Source organism: Blastocystis sp. subtype 4 (genome assembly GCF_000743755.1).
Source record: "Blastocystis sp. subtype 4 strain WR1 chromosome Unknown seqid_0054, whole genome shotgun sequence".
Taxonomy (NCBI): Eukaryota; class Bigyra; order Opalinata; family Blastocystidae; genus Blastocystis; species Blastocystis sp. subtype 4.
Genome location: NW_014569493.1, coordinates 26664 through 44973, shown reverse-complemented (window position 1 = coordinate 44973; position 18310 = coordinate 26664). Strand labels below are relative to the sequence as shown.

The following is an 18310-nucleotide window of genomic DNA, read 5'->3' as shown; positions in this document are numbered from 1 at the left end:
ATAGGTATTTGCACCGATGAAACAAATGTGATTTCTGTGACAAATCTCATTCAAAGTCTCCTGTTCCTTGTTCATCAGATTGGTTGCTACTACAACCTAAACATCACTACACAAATCCAGAACCAACACGGAACGACTTGATGTACTCTTCAGTCAAATCTTCAGCTCTTCGCATCACATTCACATACGAATTTAGTTCACGCAATTTGGGAAGACAAACCTAGGGTTCAAAACCCCAATAAGACGTACTTCCGCTCTAGATTTGCCTAAATCCTGTTCCGAAATATAAAAATTGGATGACATATCTTTGATACACGCTGCCTCGTTATCGTATATAGCAACAGTCTTCACTCCAGCGAGAATGATGTTCTTCGCTAGACTTTACTGTATACGTTCATCAATACCAATCTCTACTCCCAATCCTTTCATACCGATAATAAGGGCACTTGAAGCATTCATTCGCTTCATAGCCTCTTCTCCGAGAACATACAGTTGTCTGCTGTACAGAGATTCGTCAATTGTTGTAGTGTCGCTCATATTCCGAAATCCAGAATGAGAGAGCAGAAATAGGTTATTTTCCTAAGAATCCAAAAATCGAAACAAACACGGTAAACCCCCAATAATCGTTTATATTGTTTGATTTCAATTTCTGAAACTAGAATATTAACACTACGAATTACCAGTCTCACATATACCGACTTATTGATTCCTCTCCATACTACACACATCAAACCAGAATAACTATCTGGCTGACTTGGCTTTATGTCTTCTTGTTCCTGGTTCGTGTCTTCTTGTTCCAACTCAAATACACACGATCCAACCTTCATACCTTCTAGCTGTTTCTGCACCGATACCGAAAACGTCTTGATTTCTTCTGGTTTCTGTTGAGTCTGGAGTACATGAATAAAGTCCTCAAGAGGGGCTTGGACAATCCTCTTCGTAAGATATGGTCGAATCAGCTTTAATCCCTCCTGACAAAGTCTAAATGGACATTCACCAAGACGAGAGTTGAATTCAAAGAGTTTAAGTCCCGTTGAAATAACATTCAGTTGAGGTAGTTTCAAACATAGTTTGGAGATTTGCGGATGAACAATGAGAAGGTTCTAGACATGAAGATAAATCCCTAACTGAACATGGTTCGAATCACCTCGTGAGTAAACATGTTCCCATGGGAACTGAGCCTGAATACCATAAAACTCTGATAGAAAGGATTGTCTAAACTCAACTCAATCTTGAATGCCAACTCTGCATGATCCCAGGTATGGATGGTCTCTTTATGTGGTTGGAGTCCCAGTAATTCTTGTTCACATTTTACTGATCCTGCTAACTCATCATTCTCATCATTCTCAATCTCTCCAATCTTTTCAAGCAAACACACAAAGAAACCTCCAGTATTCTGTTGATGTGGGAGCAATCGCATACACCATTCCAGATGTTGATCAGACAAAGATGAGGAAGGAAACATTGACTGACGGTAGTACTTCCTTTGAGATAGAGGCACCTCCTCTAGACTGGAGAACACAGTTAACGAATCATCAGTAACCACCCATGTATTGAGTCCTGGACATCGCTTCAGTTGTGGAAGGAAGGAATGAGTATCAACGAGTCGAACTGATCCAGCACAACGACGCAAAATCTCATTCACAACAGCCTCATTTTCAATTGGATTCAAAGAACATGTGCTATAAGTCATTCGACCTCCAATCTTCAGAAGATGCAATGCATGCATTGCGATGCTTATCTGAAGAGGATGCAACGTCAGAGCATAACTCACATTCCATTTGGACCATAATTCTGGTGATTTGCGCTAGAGAATCAGTAGCAACATGCATAGTTACGAGAGTTCCATCACCACTACAGGGAACATCACAAAGAACTCGATCAACGGTTATAAAAGGAAACTGTTGACCTAAGTGATTGGTAATCACAATATTGTTGCTTCGAAGGTGTCCAGTCTGATTGACCAACATATATGCTCGACGACTATCAGCTTCATTCGCAATAACAAAGCCTGAATGACCATGAACCCGTTCAAGAAGTTGGAATGTTTTCGATCCAGGGGCAGCACACATATCAAGAACAATATCAGTGGGTTGAACATCCAAGAGCAAAGGAGGAAGCATACTTACTGCCTCCTGTCTTTCAATCGTTCCATTTTGAGTTAGTTCAATGAGATATTGGTGTAACTCCTTAAAAGCACTGATTTTTCCTAAGCGCCTGCGATGAACATCAATTTCAAAAGCATTATCCTTTCCATACCACTCAATTGGATGAATACAAGTGATTTGTTGGCCATCAACCTCAACACTTCCCTCAAAATGGAACTTTGTTAGCAATGTCTCTCGAACACAGGTATGCATAGGATCAGTTTCATTCAACCGTAACGTTATTGGTAAATCTCTCTTCTGAAATCATACCTCTTCCTCTGTTCTTACCAAGTACTCCAGAAACAAGTCATATTCATCTTCTGGTACAATATGTTGAAGTTTATAATACCGTTCAAAGTATTTGTTTTCGCGAACTAGACCTTCTTGACCACTCCATGTATTTTCTTTCGTCCTTCGTGGTTTCTTCCATGAATGAGGCGATTTTTTACCCCGTTTCATTTGTATTTATCAGGATTGCTGATGTGAGGATAAGAATGTGTTGTTGAAAGGGGTTAGTGAAAGAAGAAAGTATCTAGTGGAAAGCGCCCTAACCCGTCTGATCTAGGAAGCTAAGTCATTATGAGTTGAGTTAGTACCAGTGTGGGGGACCCGCTGAGAAGTCTCAATGCTGTTCTTTTCTCTATTCGTGATTCATGACTTATTGTCCTGATACTACTTTATTTAAATGTGTACAATATCTGACAGTATATAGAATAAAACATTTCTGTTCAGAATGGATGATCTATCTTCTCCAAATAAGGCAGTTCGCAGAAATGGATTAAAGAAGATTCTTGAAGAAGTAAAAGGCGAGAATTTTGTGAAGGATGATCATCTTCTCCCTTTCTTTTCGAAACTACTCTATAGTGATGAATATGACACATCAAGAGAGTTATCCTTTCAAATTGTTAGTAGTGCTTGAATTCGGTCATCATGTAGGCAATCCAGTTGTTTGATTATGTTAAAGAACAAGAACGAGATAGTATTTCAGAATTCTGCTTTGAAGTTGTGAAAAAGTAAGTGATGACGTAGTTTGACATTTAGGAATGTTCTGAATCAAAAAAGTAATGAAACTGAGGCAGTTCGTATTTGTGTATATATTTTCTTATTGTTTGGATGTAGATATCGCAACTATTGGCATTGTTACTCACACAAAGCAGCAACGCATTCCTCTTTCGTCACATCGATGTAAAGTGTCCTAATCAAGATATAGCATAGGATATTGTTAAACTCCTTCGTATCTATCTTGTTGATCCCTGTCCTCAAGTTGTATTGTGTCTTGTTACCTCTCTCCAACAATTCGTTCTTAAGTTCCCTCAGATCCATATGGTAGCAGAGTCTTTCATTCGACTATTGGTCCATCCACTCTCGCATCGTCAACGATTGATTCGATATCATTCCATTTGTGTAATCGTAATTATTACTTTGAATGTAGTGTATTCGATTCCTTGTGGAAATGGATGGAGATAGAAATGGAATTATTGTGGAGGATATTCTTGACAGATTGTTATTGACTCTATCAGACTCCGACGATAATACTCGCAAAGAAGGAATAATGCTTCTCAAGCATTGTTTGGAAGGAAAACTCTACCAGAATAGCCGATTACAGATTCTTGATGCATTTGCAAAACATCAGGATGAACAACTCGTTCAAGAGATCCTTCAGACTTCTGTCATTTAGTTTTCCCTCCATTTTGTGTTTCTTTGAATTCCCATGGAATGTCATCACCTCCACCGAAATGTTCTGGTTGGAGAATTAAAGGGAAGCAGAAGTTGTTCATTCTTGATTTTGTCAAATGTAGATACTATTTGTCAATTACCTGTCGTAAGTTCTTCAAACAGAAGGCTATTGCTGCATGCAGACGTGACAAACGTATCTTGGCCAAGCCCATTCTTGGTATGATGAGCGAAGTCAATTTTTTTAATACAGTAATGTTCATATGGATGTTGTAATTATAGGTTTGTCCACAATATCCCCGTTCCGATCTTCGGTTTTATGGAATCACACAACCGTTGATAAATTCGTATTATAATCGTTACCGTATTACATCACTGCTTCCTTGGCAGTCTGATTTGTTATCTATGGAGAAGGATGCTGTTCTCAAAGGACAGAGTCTGGTGTATACTGCTCCTACGGGTGTTGGAAAGTCTTTAGTCTATGAGGTTCTCATGTTTCGTCGCTTGCTATACTGGAGAGGTCAATGTTTGATCGTCCTTCCATACGTCTCTCTAATAGAAGAGAAACGTAATTACCTATCTGCTCTATGTGAGAGCAATGGTCTATTTGTGGAGTGTTTCTTCAGTAGTGGCTCTCAGCGACTGGATCCACACATTGATATTGCTATTTCCACAGTGGAAAAGGCTAATTTGATCATCAATCGCTGTGTCGCAGAGGGCTTAATTCCTCGTGTGAATCTCCTCATTGTAGATGAGGCGCAAACCATAGAAAGTGAACGAGGCTATCTAATTGAACTTCTGGTAATCAAGTTGAAGGCTTTTAATCCACATCTGCAAATCATCTTCCTATCGGCTACATTACCTTATCCTCAAGCCATTGAGCACTGGTTCAGACCAAAAGAATGAATAATGAAATAGGCTTCACGCGATTCGATATAGCTATGAGGAACGATACTCCAACAATGAGAAAGCACGTGTTGAGTATTGTGTGTGTGACAAGTGTGTGAAAGATGAGAGTGAAACCATCATTCACACACTCAATCTTACTGAGAAAACCAATGAGGTGATGGAGTTGATTCGATGGATTTGGAGTCAGCACGATAATTCAGCTACCGTTCTCATGTTCTGTGCAACAAAAGCACGATGTGAGCAGATGGTTCGTATGTTGTGGTCTGTCATGGTAGGAATCACATAGCCATCCATCACTAGCCTCCATTAACTGTTCAACAGCAACAAGAGATCGAAGCACGCATTCAGCAATTCAACCAACAGTCTATCCTGCCTCTGGATCCGTTCTATGCCTTCTCTCTTCGTCATGGTCTCTGTATACATCATGCAGGTCTGCTGGAGACAGAGCGATCCTTAGCCGAACTCCTCTTCCGCAGTGGATGTGTCCGTCTGTTGGCTGCCACCTCCACCCTCTCGGCTGGAGTCAATTTGAATGTTGATATTGTAGTGATTGATGGAATTCGTCGCTGTAACAAGTTTTATACCAACACAGAGTATCAACAGATGATTGGCCGAACTGGTCGAATGGGACAGGATATGAAAGGAGAAGTGTTTGTCGTAATGGAGAGAGATGATCTATCGTATTACAAGCAGATGCGTAGTTGTCAGTGTTCACTTCCAGTTCAGAACCAAGGAACGGAACTTCACACTTTCTTACGATCTACAGAATACTGGAAGAAAGCGATTCTGGAATGTGTAGCGATTGGAATCGTCAAAACGATTCCTAGTGCTCTGAATTTGCTTTCACAAGATTCGTTCTATCCTCATTTAAGCCATTCTCCCATGATTCCTCCTCACCAAGTGGTAAGATTGGAATATCTAGCGAATCCTTCTCGCTTCCGTCTATCCATCAACAGAGATTGTCTTCAAGCGGAATCATCTCTCTATTATTTGATTGCCAAGTGCATTATTGACCTCGTTGATAATCACTTCATATTGTTGGTCCTACCATACCAAGAAGAGGTCAGTCCTTTAGAAGACTCTGAATCACTTCTCAAGCGTGTATCCTTGAGTGTTACAGAATTGGGTCAGGCCGTATTCCAGAGTGGAATGAATGTTTCTGAAGTTCATTCTCTAGTATTGGCACTTGCCTCATTGAATAAGTCTATCGATATTAGCAATTCGTTCCAAATCTTCTATCATCTTACTCCCATTACACTTAATGTTAACGTCTCTCTACCTGTAGCCATCGACTACATTGAAACAAATCTCTCAGAACCTGAACTCCAGTTTGTGAACCGCTCAATTCTCCCACTTTCCACATTGTATCGACTACGTAGTGGCTCACGCACTGATGTAAAAATATAAGACTCGAATCATAAACAGGCACTAAATGAACAGACACAAAAGACATTGAAACGTTTTCTTCTTTCTCTTGTAGTTCGAGATCTCCTGACCTTCAATAATCTGGATCGAACTCGCCAGTTGTTCCAATTATCCAAAGGAGTGCTTCAGAACATCCAGGTGTCGTGCAAAGTATTCTATCATATGAATCTACATATTCTGGAGTGTTTGCATTATGATATGTTGTTCGAGATTTTCAAGTCATTTGAGAAGGATGTCGTTGCAGATGTACCTCCAGAAGCTCTTGTTCTACTTAATGCAGGAGTAATTCATATGAAGCTGATGTGATGTAGATTGAGTTGAAACAAGCCATCATCTTAGTGAACAATGGATACACATCACTGGAAGATATTGTGAAGGAGGATCCAGTGCATTTGCTCAGTGTGTTGATGGATCGACTTCCATGGAAGAATGCTTTTTGTGAAGAAGATGAAGTGGTAGAGATTGAGGATGAGTAGGAAAGCAATGGAAGAGATGAGGATACAGATATGAAAAGTGTGTTCGTTTAGTAGACAAGCTTCAGAAAATTGGAAAGAAATCGTAATTCTGTTTGTTTGGAATCCTCACATAAAAGGGATAATCGAAACACTATTCGAATTGTGTTTCACCAGAATACTCGTGTGAAATGAAGTTTTCTGTGATTTTAATTCTGATTGCCCTATGTGTGAGTGCTGAACTTCCTCACAAGTATATGGCAATGCGCGGATTCGACGTTGAAGGGAATGTTATCAAGAGTACAGGGAATAAGAATGTGATAGTATGAAATGAAACATTATGTTTAGGTTGATGAATTGAAGATTATTTGTATGAACACAGAAGGCTGTGTTGCCTTTAACGAACTCGGAGACTTAAAGAGTGCTACAAAGCCTCTTGTGCGCAGTACTACAACAAATGTCTGGATTTGGGATGAAGGTGGGAGTTGTATCAAAAGAGTGAATTCTAGCTTCCCACATTGGAAAAGAACCTGAGATGCCTATATGGCCAATGCCAAAGGAATATTCACGTGGAGACAGGACAATCGTAGTCGATCCTTATCATTTCCATTTTGTTGCAAATATGGATAATTCTGATATTCGTATGGCAATGGATCGTTATATGGATCTTATTTTTGGTAGCAATCGTGCCTCTGTCGCGACAACTGCTGCGTTATTGGAACTTCAAATTGATATTAAGAATTACGACGTTCCATTGAATGTACTTTTAGCAAATCATCCTAATGTATAGTTTGGAGTTGATGAGAGTTACGAATTGTATATTCCTGAAGATGGCTCTCCTGCTCTAATTACTGCAAATACTATCTTCGGAGCGTATCATGGATTGGAATCGTTCAGTCAGTTGGTGATGTTCAACACGCAAACAGGATTGTACCAAGTGAAGGGTGCCCCATGGCATATTCAGGATGCTCCTGCATATCCAGTACGAATCCATCATTTGTTTCATCTTTAGCACCGAGGTATGTTGATTGATTCAGTCCGTCATTTCCTTCCGATTCCCGTGGTTAAGAAGATCATTGATTCTTTAGTTTACAGCAAGTTTAATGCTCTGCATTGGCATTTGTCAGATAATGAAGCCCAGGTCCTTCAGTCCTTTACTGCCCCTCGATTCTGGGATTCTGCATACACGCAATATGAACGTTACACTCAAGCTGATATGCGTGAGATTGTTGAATATGCTCGTCAGCGAGGAATCCGTGTGATTCCTGAGATTGATGTGCCTGGTCACATGAAGAGTTGGTGTACTGTATATCCTGAAGTGTGTCCATCCACAGATTGTCCAGAACCAATTGATCCATCGAATGAAAATGCATTCAATTTACTAGATGGCTTCATTGGTGAGATGACAGGTCGTGAGAAGTATTCTGGGATCTTCTTCGACGACTTCTTCCATTTAGGAGGTGATGAAGTAGATACACATTGTTGGGAGAAGACCCCACGTATTCGTGAGTGGATGGAGAAGAATCAAATGACTGTGACGGATACCTACAAGTACACAGTGGATCGTGCTCATCAAATCGTATTTGGATTCAATCGGACAGCTGTTAATTGGGAGGAGGTGGTCACTCATATTCCAACTCCAGTAGACAAACGAGCCATTATTCATATCTGGCTTTGTAGTACTCCAGTATCATCAATTGTGGAGAAGGGATACAATGTGATCATATCAAGACGATGGTATTTGGATGATCTGGATAATACCTGGGAAGTGTTCTACAATAATGATATCACACAAGGTGTGAGTGAGGATCGCAAGAAACAGATTCTGGGAGGTGAAGCGTGTATGTGGGCCGAATCTGTAGACACCTCCAATTGGTTTAACACAGTCTGGCCTCGTGCTGCTGCTGTGGGAGAACATTTGTGGACTCCTCGTGAGAAGCATGATGTGGACGCTGCACTGAATCGAATCATTGGATTCCGTTGTCTGTTAAATCGTCGTGGTATTGAAGCTGCGCCTGTGTTGAATTTGAAGGGTCGTGCTGCTCCCTTGGGACAGGGTGGTTGTTATTGGCAGTAATGTGTTTGTTGAGATAAAGAGTTCTTCATTGATTAGTTGGGTGAGGATGTCGCAGATTGATAATCTGCTTAATTTTGTTGCTGGCAACAGCGAGAATAGGAAAGTGATGTCATCCGTTGATGATGGTTGGAGATTGGGAATGGACTCACAAATAGATGTTTTTTCTTGGCTTCTCATTAATTCAGATTTGTTCACACTGAATAATGATCGACCAGTCCTGAATCCGCAGCAGTCATCGAAAGAGCCAACGTCTTCTCTAAATCAACTTAGGACATCACAGAATGTAGACTGAGTATATATAGCAATAACTGTGATAGGCTCAGCAACCAGCGTTGGATTCATCTGTTAGCGTCGCAAGTCAGCGTAGTAAAGATTCATCTTTATCTCGTGATCCAGGTAGGACTAGAAGAATGTTGATTGATTATAGATGTTGTACTTACAAGTGAGGAGAAAAAGAAACTGCGTCTCGAACGGAACAGGGAAATTGCTCGAAACTGCCGAAAGAGACAACGAGAGAAGATGGAACAGATGGAAGAAGAGGTAAAACGACTTCGAGAAGAGCACGAGGAACTCGTATTTTTGCTGCGCAAAGGTGTGGATGGTGAGAATCGTGAAAATGAGCGTCGTCGCCAATTGAAGAAGATGCGTGAGATGAAGGATACAGCGAGCGAAGCTGAGTTAAAGCAGATGATGGAGGAGTATATTGTATCCTGGCAAGACTATGGACAGGAACGTCGTCGTACGGTAAAATATCATTTAGATCGTTTGAAGACATTACTTCTCCCAACGAATGTAGAGTTGAGAGAATAGAATTAACTGTAGTTGACAAAAGCATTGATGACAAGTTGGGATGAGAGTAAGGAAGAATCTCCATCGACAGTGGATTCACTTCGAGAGTACATTACAGACCTGCAGGATTTGCCTTCAAATGAAGTGTTCCCGAATCCAATTATGAAGGAACGTGGCATTTGGTCAATGATCTGTCGTGAGATGAATGTATGATAATGAGAGTGAGTCGAGTTATAGTTTACTCCAGAGCAACAGCGATCGATTCTAGGAGCAAAAGCTTTGATTCGTACACAGCGTCGGAATTTGCAGGAGACATTGTCTATGTTAAACCAACTTCAGACTCGAGTACTGTGATGATAATGATAATGAGACTAGATTGATGATAACATGAAGACAATGAAAGAGATGGTTGATCGTTACATGAACATATTGAAACCATCTCAACAGATTGCTTTCTTAACATGGATTGAAGATAATCAAGCTTGTATGTTTATGTTGAATTCTATTTGGATGAATCGACCTTCTCAAAGTCCTCGCCCTACATCTTCTATACCCGAAAAGCAGTATTTGTGTTTGTTATAAACAAGAGAACGACGAGATGAGTAATACGAACTCATTCCTCGAACATAATTCACTTGATAACGAGGAGTCTACGATTCAATAACATGGAATGAAAATACATCACGAGCAGAATCAAAGCGAGAACGACTACGAGAATGACTACGTGAATGGCTACGTGAGTGACTACGAGAATGACTACGGAATCTCGTAGCATAGGATTGGTAATCACCAAAGGTTTGAGGTTCTCTTCGATACTCTCTAAAGTTACGAGAATCTCGAAGACGATCTGTACTACCACGATCCTCCACAGTATCTCTCACACGATCAGTACGATCAAGATGATCATCTCTCATACGATCAACACGATCACCACGATCATCTCTCATACGATCAAAACGACCTCTGAAACGATCAATTCGATCATCTCTCATTCGATCAAAACGATCTCTGAAACGATCCATTCGATCATATCTTCTTCGATATTCTGTTCGATAACCACGGCCATCACGATCATTTCGATGATACTCTCGTGAATCACCATGTTCCATGACTTCTCGTTTCACCTTACTCTCTTTGACCACTTTAGATGTGATACACATCAGATATGAACTACAAACAATTAATCATCATTACAAATCAGATTCAACACATATCATAGAACACTCAAATAAGATCAAGTTATTCAAATATTGGGCGTTTCAATGAGAACCAAAAGTGGTAGAATTTCAGTCAGTTTTCATTGGCAAATATTCCTCTATAATATCTCTCTTTAAGGATTTGCACACGCCAAAATCTCTGCGTTTTTCCATTCTATCACATCCCAACTTGATGTGAAGAGGCTAATAACGCAATTAATTAAAATCCAATCCATTATCATACCTTGGATTCTGAATCGTGGGACTACACGTTCGATCAAATTGTTCCATAATCTGATCAGCTAATTCAGGAGCTAACTGACACGTCTGAACAAGAGCTGCATTGTCCACATACTCCAATAAGCCATGTCTATCCTAATCACTATAATAAAACGTCTCACTGGGATAAGATGATATCTAATTCATGTACATTTCGAGTGACGCAGTATACCAAATCACTGGCTTCAGAGTTAAGGGCAGGAACACCTGGATAACGCAATTGAGAAGGCAATTTGCGAGGAATAGGTTTTCTACGAATCGGAGCATCTCTTGAGACATTTCTCGAATAGGATCTGTCACTCCACTTCCTAGTCTCATCCACAGAACGAACTTCATCTCTCCTTACACCATCATCTCCACCATCCGAATGTTCTAAATCGGAACCAACTGGCTGTAACTCATCAGCCGACAATGCCTCATAATCCACTTCGTCATCTACCGTCTTGGAATATTATTATCAACCAACCAACCAATACATGTCCATGCTTGCCATTTTCATCATCTGATTTCCAATCACGTTGCATATCCACTTCTCCATCCTCCATACTATGAGCAATATCTGGATCAACTGATTGCTGAATCTCTCCTCCTGGAATGTCCATTGGTTGTTTCTCCATTTCGTGTTGAGGTGAATCCCTACTTCCTTCCATCGAATTAGTCTTCTCGTAATCCATCCACAGTAAGCCAACCTTAAGGTTACCAAAGGACCATATAATGCCTTTCCCAATTCAGATGGAGATCGCGGGAATTTGATTGAATGGGATCCAATTCGTAACTCCTTTATTCTGTGTGTTATTAAAGAGGTTGATTATTGAATGTCCTTTTTCGGAAGCTCAACAACGTGCAGTGTAGTTGAGAAAGAGTGATTGGTAGATATCACAAAGATCCCAACGAAACAACAGAATGGGAAGATATTCTTGCTGAACGAGGTATTGTTCCAAGAAAGAAGGTACGAATAATGAATTGGTTTCATTATAAGGATGTGGAAAAGGCATTGGATGAAGTTCTTGAAGAACGAAAGCAAAAGGTGAATCCTTATGAGGGCCGTGATTTGGATGAGTTAGAAGATGATCTTGATGTAATTGAGATTATTTGGTTTAATGATAGGAAGAATTGATGAGTGACGATGACCTTGCTGCGTTGAATGAATATCGGTTTTTTTGTTATGTGCTTTTCATTCTAGGCAAAAACGAATCCAGGAACTGCAAAAAGCTGCAGAGAAGAACAAATTTGGTTATCTAATTTCCATCTCCCGAAGTGAGTACATTCGACAAGTAACCGAATGTAGCCAGGAGTATCCGGTGGTTGTTTTCCTGTATAACGATAAATATCCATTGAAAGGAAAGTTTTAATTTTACCTTTACCTTTTACTATTATGGATTGTAAGATTCTGAAGGAAGTTCTCGATCAAGTAAGTGCTCGGAATCCAATGATCAAATTCGTTCAAATGATCAGCACGGATTGCATTAAGGACTATCCAGATAAGTATTTGTGTGTATTGAGAATGAGAGTTAGGAATCTTCCTGCCTTGTTTGTCTATAACAAGGGAACGATTGTGAAACAGATCACAACTCTGAAGGATCTCGGAGGAAGAAAGGTGAATGTTGATATTGTTGAATGGGTTCTGCAAGAAGCCGGAGTATTGGAAACAGACTTGGAGGAAGATCCTCGAAACATCATTCGTACAAATGTGCGTCGTTTGTGATGTACCATAAAAGGTCCGCTGTTTGTAAGAAACAGTTCATATCTCTTCTAAAAGAGGATCCACAGGATGATTTGATGATTGATTTCCCTTAATACAAAACACAAGAACCTATTATTAATCCTCGATTCTATTCCTACTCCAATTTCGAGTAACAGACTGCAAGCAGCAAATACTAAAAGAACAAACGGTCCATGACGAGTTTCCGAGGCTGGCTTCCCAAAACAATGATTACTCTCATAGCTACGATCAGAACACCCTTTTGTGGCTGACGATGCTATAATAAACGAATCAATGTAATAACGAAGAGATACACGAATAAAACCCGTCTTCTTTGTCGAGTACTGATAAGGACTCCATTGATTGGAATACTCACAACCAATTGCTTGCTGTACATTGTCCTTCAGTTTAGCACTATTTGTGTAGTCAGGGATCCATGTTTCGTTTAGGAGTAGTCGATAACAAACCGAATTCAAATACTGTTGGATAGAACAACGTTCAGTGGTTTCATTCCATTGACCTTCCATATCGATACACTTCTCTTCACAGAGGGGTCTACATCGAACAATACATGAACAGGTACCTCACAGTATTACAGTGTAGATCAAGAGGCGAAAATACGAGGACTCTGCTAAAGACGAAAGTATCATTTAAGACAAATTGGCCACCATCGGTCACTACTGAATGCGTTGGGTAAAATTTATCCACAACAATTGAGGAATCGTAAAAGAATGCAGGTGTTATCAAACACTCTGGGTCGCCTTTCTCATTACACTTGTCTCGAAAGGGATAATAGAATCCGTCAACTTGAGTAATAGGTTTGAATTTCTGTGACAGTGAAGACGATGTAATATTGAACTGGGTACTGCTGATGACACTAATGCCAGTGTTTATCCATTGCTTTGCAAATTCATTATAACTACACCTCATGAGTTCAATCAACTCAAACCCAATAATACTTGCAATTCGTGGATTCGGAATCAGCAATAAGGTCAAGGAAATTACAATCAGAATTACAGGTAGAGAGAATAAAGAATACCATATATACTTGTTGACGGGCATAGAGGCCTTAGAAAAGAAAATGAGTAAGAATGGGACAGATGTACGAACTATTGCGCCACCGAAACACATTTGTTTTGAGTTGATTAATCATGAAAATTAGTTCAACTTGGTTTTTTTGTGTATCTCTCCTGGAAAGTGTTATATTTAGTTAGTAATATTTGTTTTCAGTCGATATGAACGTTTGATGTCAGGAAGCATCCAAATGGAATCAATCTAAGGATTCCGAGAAGCATTGAATCTTCGGGTTTGCTTTTCGAGTCTCTATGAATCCATCTACTCTAGGGGCCTGATAACAATAGATGCATTTCAGAAGGTTAATTCCTTGTCTTCAGTGTTTGTTTCATTACGCTCTTTTCCTTCCATGAACTGGCTCATAATATGGTTCTTCCTTCTTATCTTGGTTACAACAATCAATAAGGTCTTCTTTTCGTATCTGAAATGTCCATATCCGATCAGCCTTACATTGGTAAAATTGGCAGTCAGATAGTGTCTAATTCCTAGATGCATATGATTTCTTCTGCAGTATACTCAGGATTTATGAGAATTATGGCACCTTCCTATTATGGGGCCAGACCAATTGAGAAAAACGAATTCTTCCGTCTATTTCTTGTTAGTGTCTTATTCATTGTGAACATTGTCTTGGGGAATGCAAGTATCAAATACTGTAGTCTAGCACTTGATCAAGTACTTTATTACTTCGATTTTGGACTGTAGATTGTCCGATGTACCATGCCTGCGTGGACAGCAGTGATTCAGTATTTATTGCTTGGAGAGAAACTCTCATTTCGTGTGTATCTCACTCTAATTCCCATTATTGGAGGTGCCATGATGGTATGTAAGGGAGAGATCCATGGAACTTTCACAGGGGTGGTCATTCTGTTAGTTAGTTGCTTTGTCTCTACAATCAAAGGAATTGTCACCAAATTGCTTCTTTCCTCCGGAAACAAGCTATCTCCTCTCCATCTCCTTACGATTGTACATTTCATCTCCACTATACATTCTAGAATAGTAGTTTAGGTGCATTAGAGTTGATTCCAGTTTCAACCTTGTACGAAACAGCTTTCTATACATCATTTTTGAAAGGGTTGTTATGTTTATAACAGTTTATATATAGAAAGCCTTTCTATATATATTTGTTGTTGGTATTTAATGGTTTCATTGCATTTGCTCTGAATGTCTCTAATTTCGAAGCTACAAAATCTACTTCTCCTCTTGTGATCAATATTGCGGGAAATGTGAAGCAAGTCTGTGTGATTATCATTTCTGTGATCATCTTTAAACAACCACTTAGCATAATCAGTGCTGTTGGATGTGTTGTGACAATTGCTGGTTCCTTCTGGTATTCTATTGGTTCGGTTGGAATGATACTATGACAAATAGAAAGATACAACTTTGATAATCGCAATAAGAAGTTAGATACGGAACAAACAGAAGAAGAGGTGAAAGAAGATATGGAACCACTAATGGTAAAGGATACATCATTAGTGAAGGAGATCTAATGCTGTTGTTTGTTACGAATGGTTGTTTTGTGGAAATGGTTGTCATGCATCACTTCTACGCAAGAGAGGGATTTGAATAACGATAATATCGAATATCAAGTCCTTTTCTGGAATCATCTGTTTTGACCTGTTTTCTAAATACAAAATCCATACGACTTCTGGAATTCCCAGTCTATAATAATGTGATCAAATCCTTACTGTACAGAATGAACACTAGTGAAATAAAAGAAAGGATCGAGAATCTCGAGAAGAAGATGCCCAAATACTTGCATGAGCAAGATCTCAAGAGTCTTGACACTTATGTCTACCATGGAGCCGACTATACACTTATTGAGAAACTACTGAATCCGTTCTGGACATGGTTTGCGTCTTTTTTCCCTGATTCGATGGCTCCCAATATGATTACCCTGATTGGCCTTATCATAAACCTTTCAGCTTCGATCACCGTCCTGTATCATGATCCAACACTTGAAGGGAAGGCTCCTTCATGGGTTTATTATTTGGCTTCCTTTGCTTTAGTTACATATCTCAATTTCGATTGTGCAGATGGTAAACAGGCTCGCCGATTGAATGCATCCTCTCCTCTAGGACAATTGTTCGACCACGGCTGTGATGCTATTAATGAGGTTTTTATTCTGGTTACTCTATTTTCAGCTTGTGGAACGGGCCTAAGCGTGCATGCCTGTCTTGTCATGATTATCCAGTGTACTGCATTTTCTCTCGCACAGGTTCTGGAATATTATATTAATGTCCTCGTTGTTGGTAATCGATTCTTTGGAACGACTGAATCCATTCTCCTTGTTAGTTTCGTATACTTCTTAGCGGGATTCCTTGGCTCTGAAAAACTCCGAGCTCCTATTCCATGGAACTTCCCCTTCTCAATATCAGTCTCGGAATTGGTAATGGAGATAACCAACGTTGGAATGCTTTTGACCATCTATTCTTTGTTTATGGATGGTTATCGCAGTGGAACAAGAGTTCCTGAAGCTGAACGAGGCGAAAAGAATCTTACCACCAAAGACTACTTGATGCGATGCATTCCCTCTGCGTTTATACTATTGATTTGAGTGATTTGTAGAGTGATTGCTGCTTGCAGTGTGAGATTGCTGATCTTCACGCCTCTTGTTAAGTCGCATCCTCTTCTTCTGTACTGTAGGCTTGTGTTCAATGAAATTGAGTTTAGTCTTCTGTGGACTTACCTTCTCCTTCCTGTCTACTCGCATTAACATCTCTCACTTATGTCGACGATATCTGGATTGGAGGTTCGCTGGAATGTACAATATTGTCGTATTAACGATGAATTCGTTCCTTCATCTTGTGGATCAAGATACTTTGTTGATCGTGTGTACTGTTGTCCTCTTTGTCATGTACACATGGTATGTATGCACTGTAATTACACAAATCAAGAGGTACTTAGGGATTTACGCACTTCACTTGGGATCATCACAAAAGTCTGATTGATTTGTTTGTTTTGAGTATTCTCTTTTGGAGTCATGGGGAATGAGTCAGTACAAGTTGTCATGTCTGAAGAGTTACATGATTCACTCAGACATTGCTCTGATGAATTTACCTGTGGATACTTGATTGGAGATGTTTAGCTACATTTTTTCGTGATAGTTAGGTCATTCAAGATAAAGTTGTTCTTCTGAGTCATTGTGCTGACTACCATATTCAAACATTCTTTCGTTCCAATGACTCAACTGTTTTAAAGAAAAAGGTTATTCGTTCTGTTAGTTTTATTGAGATGGATCTCATTCTAGTTCCAAAATCGGCTTAGTGAAGGCCAGCATATTCTTGGTGTCTATAGTTCATCAATTTCAAACCCCTCTTTTGTATTGGAGTATCTCACACCAATCTTGCAAGAATTTGAGTCAGGTAACATCATTTGTCCTTTTCAATTGTAGATTATGTCTATTTCAAATATACAAATCCCATCCTCTATGATTGTACAACAGATCAGTGTCTAAATGGATCTATTACAATTCAGTCGATCACTCAGTGGGTCCAACCAATTACACTTACTGTTCCAATGCCATTTTCATTTCAAGATATTACTCTTGATAGAATTGTGCAAGCAGTCCAGGTATTCTGTCACTCTTTCAATGATCGGTTGGTATTCGTATACAAAGGCCAGTGTTTGCAAAAAGGGGATCTTATTCCTAAGGATTATGATACATCTCTTTGTCGCTTCTATTTAAAACGGAACTGCTCTAAGTCCGATGCACTTGTGAGTCTTCCTATCAACTTTTCTATTTCGCTGTGTAGCCTGGAAACAGTCAGTGATGTTTGTCATACTATCACGGATGGAGTTTATCAGCTTATTACAGAAACAGTAGAATTCTCAACAGCTTCAGGATACTCTGTTAAGTAGATATAGGTTATGATGGTGATTCGTAGAATGATGGATCATGAAATTAAAGACGGAAAACTGCTTCTAAAGGAAGATGATATCCTCTTATATGATTGGAAGGACTTGCAAGCCAATCCAATCTCAAGGACGATCATTCTGATGATTCTAACTACGATAGTTGTGATTGTTGTTCTGAGAGCAGTGTTGTAATTTGTTTGTTGTGATCGAGTCCATTCTTATCCTTGCTGAAGATGGATTTTGACAAATTTGATTTTGCTTTGTTTATCAAAGACGAAACAGCTCCAGAAGGCGAACTTCGAGTGCGTAAAGTGTTGTACCATAGTAGGAACGGTTGTCATTGATGACAGAAAGATGAAAAATGCGATCTATATATTCTTATGAGGAGGAAGCCCAAAGTCACGACAACTACCGATTGGAAGCTCTTTGTCCAAACCATTCATGCAATGATTTTTTTGGTGTATTACATTGCTTTTAAGTATAGCATAGAGCAGATTCAACTCATGAAGATAATACGGTCAAAACGTTCAACAGACCATCCATATACAAAGATCTGCTCCTATCTGCAGTATTTTCAGACTCCATTAACTCTTCATCACGGAAACGTATTTGTTCATTTTCCACTATATTAGTAGGGTTGCCTCTATGGTTATGGAACTCTCTATCTGGTGGATTTTTCGACTGTTACTACAAGTGTTCACTGCGAATTGAGTTACCAGAGAATAGCACAG

General features: G+C 39.6%; 12 protein-coding genes across 12 annotated transcripts; 8 read left to right on the top strand and 4 right to left on the bottom strand.

Annotated features, from left to right (window-relative positions):
• Window positions 1–46: 46 nt before the first annotated feature.
• Window positions 47–468, bottom strand: JH06_1260 (ubiquitin-activating emzyme E1; the record flags this gene model as incomplete). Its single annotated transcript, XM_014673179.1, is given in 4 exon segments — window positions 47–96; window positions 124–220; window positions 235–374; window positions 432–468. The coding sequence occupies 4 exon segments, from the start codon at window positions 466–468 to the stop codon at window positions 47–49; spliced, it is 324 nt and encodes a 107-aa protein (XP_014528665.1).
• Window positions 469–533: 65 nt separating this feature from the next.
• JH06_1259 (tRNA (cytosine-5-)-methyltransferase) lies at window positions 534–2360 on the bottom strand (the record flags this gene model as incomplete). Its single annotated transcript, XM_014673178.1, is given in 3 exon segments — window positions 534–1103; window positions 1148–1807; window positions 1827–2360. The coding sequence occupies 3 exon segments, from the start codon at window positions 2358–2360 to the stop codon at window positions 534–536; spliced, it is 1764 nt and encodes a 587-aa protein (XP_014528664.1).
• A 520-nt stretch (window positions 2361–2880) lies between these two features.
• JH06_1258 (hypothetical protein) lies at window positions 2881–3362 on the top strand (the record flags this gene model as incomplete). The annotated part of the gene is made up of 4 exons (XM_014673177.1): window positions 2881–3051; window positions 3084–3160; window positions 3189–3237; window positions 3267–3362. The coding sequence occupies 4 exons, from the start codon at window positions 2881–2883 to the stop codon at window positions 3360–3362; spliced, it is 393 nt and encodes a 130-aa protein (XP_014528663.1).
• A 501-nt stretch (window positions 3363–3863) lies between these two features.
• On the top strand, window positions 3864–6717 carry JH06_1257 (putative helicase; the record flags this gene model as incomplete). Its single annotated transcript, XM_014673176.1, is given in 9 exon segments — window positions 3864–3916; window positions 3947–4073; window positions 4104–4708; window positions 4740–5001; window positions 5031–6125; window positions 6156–6437; window positions 6467–6610; window positions 6632–6668; window positions 6686–6717. 9 exon segments carry the CDS (start codon window positions 3864–3866, stop codon window positions 6715–6717), a joined length of 2637 nt encoding a protein of 878 aa, XP_014528662.1.
• An 81-nt stretch (window positions 6718–6798) lies between these two features.
• On the top strand, window positions 6799–8684 carry JH06_1256 (beta-hexosaminidase 1-like protein; the record flags this gene model as incomplete). Its single annotated transcript, XM_014673175.1, has 5 exons — window positions 6799–6930; window positions 6956–7085; window positions 7117–7367; window positions 7398–7589; window positions 7620–8684. The coding sequence occupies 5 exons, from the start codon at window positions 6799–6801 to the stop codon at window positions 8682–8684; spliced, it is 1770 nt and encodes a 589-aa protein (XP_014528661.1).
• A 519-nt stretch (window positions 8685–9203) lies between these two features.
• On the top strand, window positions 9204–9827 carry JH06_1255 (hypothetical protein; the record flags this gene model as incomplete). The annotated part of the gene is made up of 3 exons (XM_014673174.1): window positions 9204–9476; window positions 9507–9680; window positions 9711–9827. The coding sequence occupies 3 exons, from the start codon at window positions 9204–9206 to the stop codon at window positions 9825–9827; spliced, it is 564 nt and encodes a 187-aa protein (XP_014528660.1).
• A 1058-nt stretch (window positions 9828–10885) lies between these two features.
• Window positions 10886–11565, bottom strand: JH06_1254 (hypothetical protein; the record flags this gene model as incomplete). Its single annotated transcript, XM_014673173.1, has 3 exons — window positions 10886–11039; window positions 11071–11383; window positions 11415–11565. The coding sequence occupies 3 exons, from the start codon at window positions 11563–11565 to the stop codon at window positions 10886–10888; spliced, it is 618 nt and encodes a 205-aa protein (XP_014528659.1).
• A 198-nt stretch (window positions 11566–11763) lies between these two features.
• Window positions 11764–12653, top strand: JH06_1253 (phosducin-like protein 3; the record flags this gene model as incomplete). The annotated part of the gene is made up of 7 exons (XM_014673172.1): window positions 11764–11789; window positions 11822–11897; window positions 11928–12026; window positions 12056–12102; window positions 12132–12263; window positions 12290–12433; window positions 12464–12653. The coding sequence occupies 7 exons, from the start codon at window positions 11764–11766 to the stop codon at window positions 12651–12653; spliced, it is 714 nt and encodes a 237-aa protein (XP_014528658.1).
• A 36-nt stretch (window positions 12654–12689) lies between these two features.
• Window positions 12690–13692, bottom strand: JH06_1252 (hypothetical protein; the record flags this gene model as incomplete). Its single annotated transcript, XM_014673171.1, has 4 exons — window positions 12690–12761; window positions 12791–13205; window positions 13234–13569; window positions 13610–13692. The coding sequence occupies 4 exons, from the start codon at window positions 13690–13692 to the stop codon at window positions 12690–12692; spliced, it is 906 nt and encodes a 301-aa protein (XP_014528657.1).
• A 381-nt stretch (window positions 13693–14073) lies between these two features.
• On the top strand, window positions 14074–15211 carry JH06_1251 (hypothetical protein; the record flags this gene model as incomplete). Its single annotated transcript, XM_014673170.1, has 6 exons — window positions 14074–14178; window positions 14214–14396; window positions 14427–14687; window positions 14717–14796; window positions 14827–15062; window positions 15093–15211. 6 exons carry the CDS (start codon window positions 14074–14076, stop codon window positions 15209–15211), a joined length of 984 nt encoding a protein of 327 aa, XP_014528656.1.
• A 206-nt stretch (window positions 15212–15417) lies between these two features.
• On the top strand, window positions 15418–16437 carry JH06_1250 (cdp-ethanolamine:dag ethanolamine phosphotransferase; the record flags this gene model as incomplete). The annotated part of the gene is made up of 2 exons (XM_014673169.1): window positions 15418–16259; window positions 16290–16437. The coding sequence occupies 2 exons, from the start codon at window positions 15418–15420 to the stop codon at window positions 16435–16437; spliced, it is 990 nt and encodes a 329-aa protein (XP_014528655.1).
• A 70-nt stretch (window positions 16438–16507) lies between these two features.
• On the top strand, window positions 16508–16988 carry JH06_1249 (hypothetical protein; the record flags this gene model as incomplete). Its single annotated transcript, XM_014673168.1, has 3 exons — window positions 16508–16620; window positions 16717–16783; window positions 16833–16988. The coding sequence occupies 3 exons, from the start codon at window positions 16508–16510 to the stop codon at window positions 16986–16988; spliced, it is 336 nt and encodes a 111-aa protein (XP_014528654.1).
• Window positions 16989–18310: the final 1322 nt, after the last annotated feature.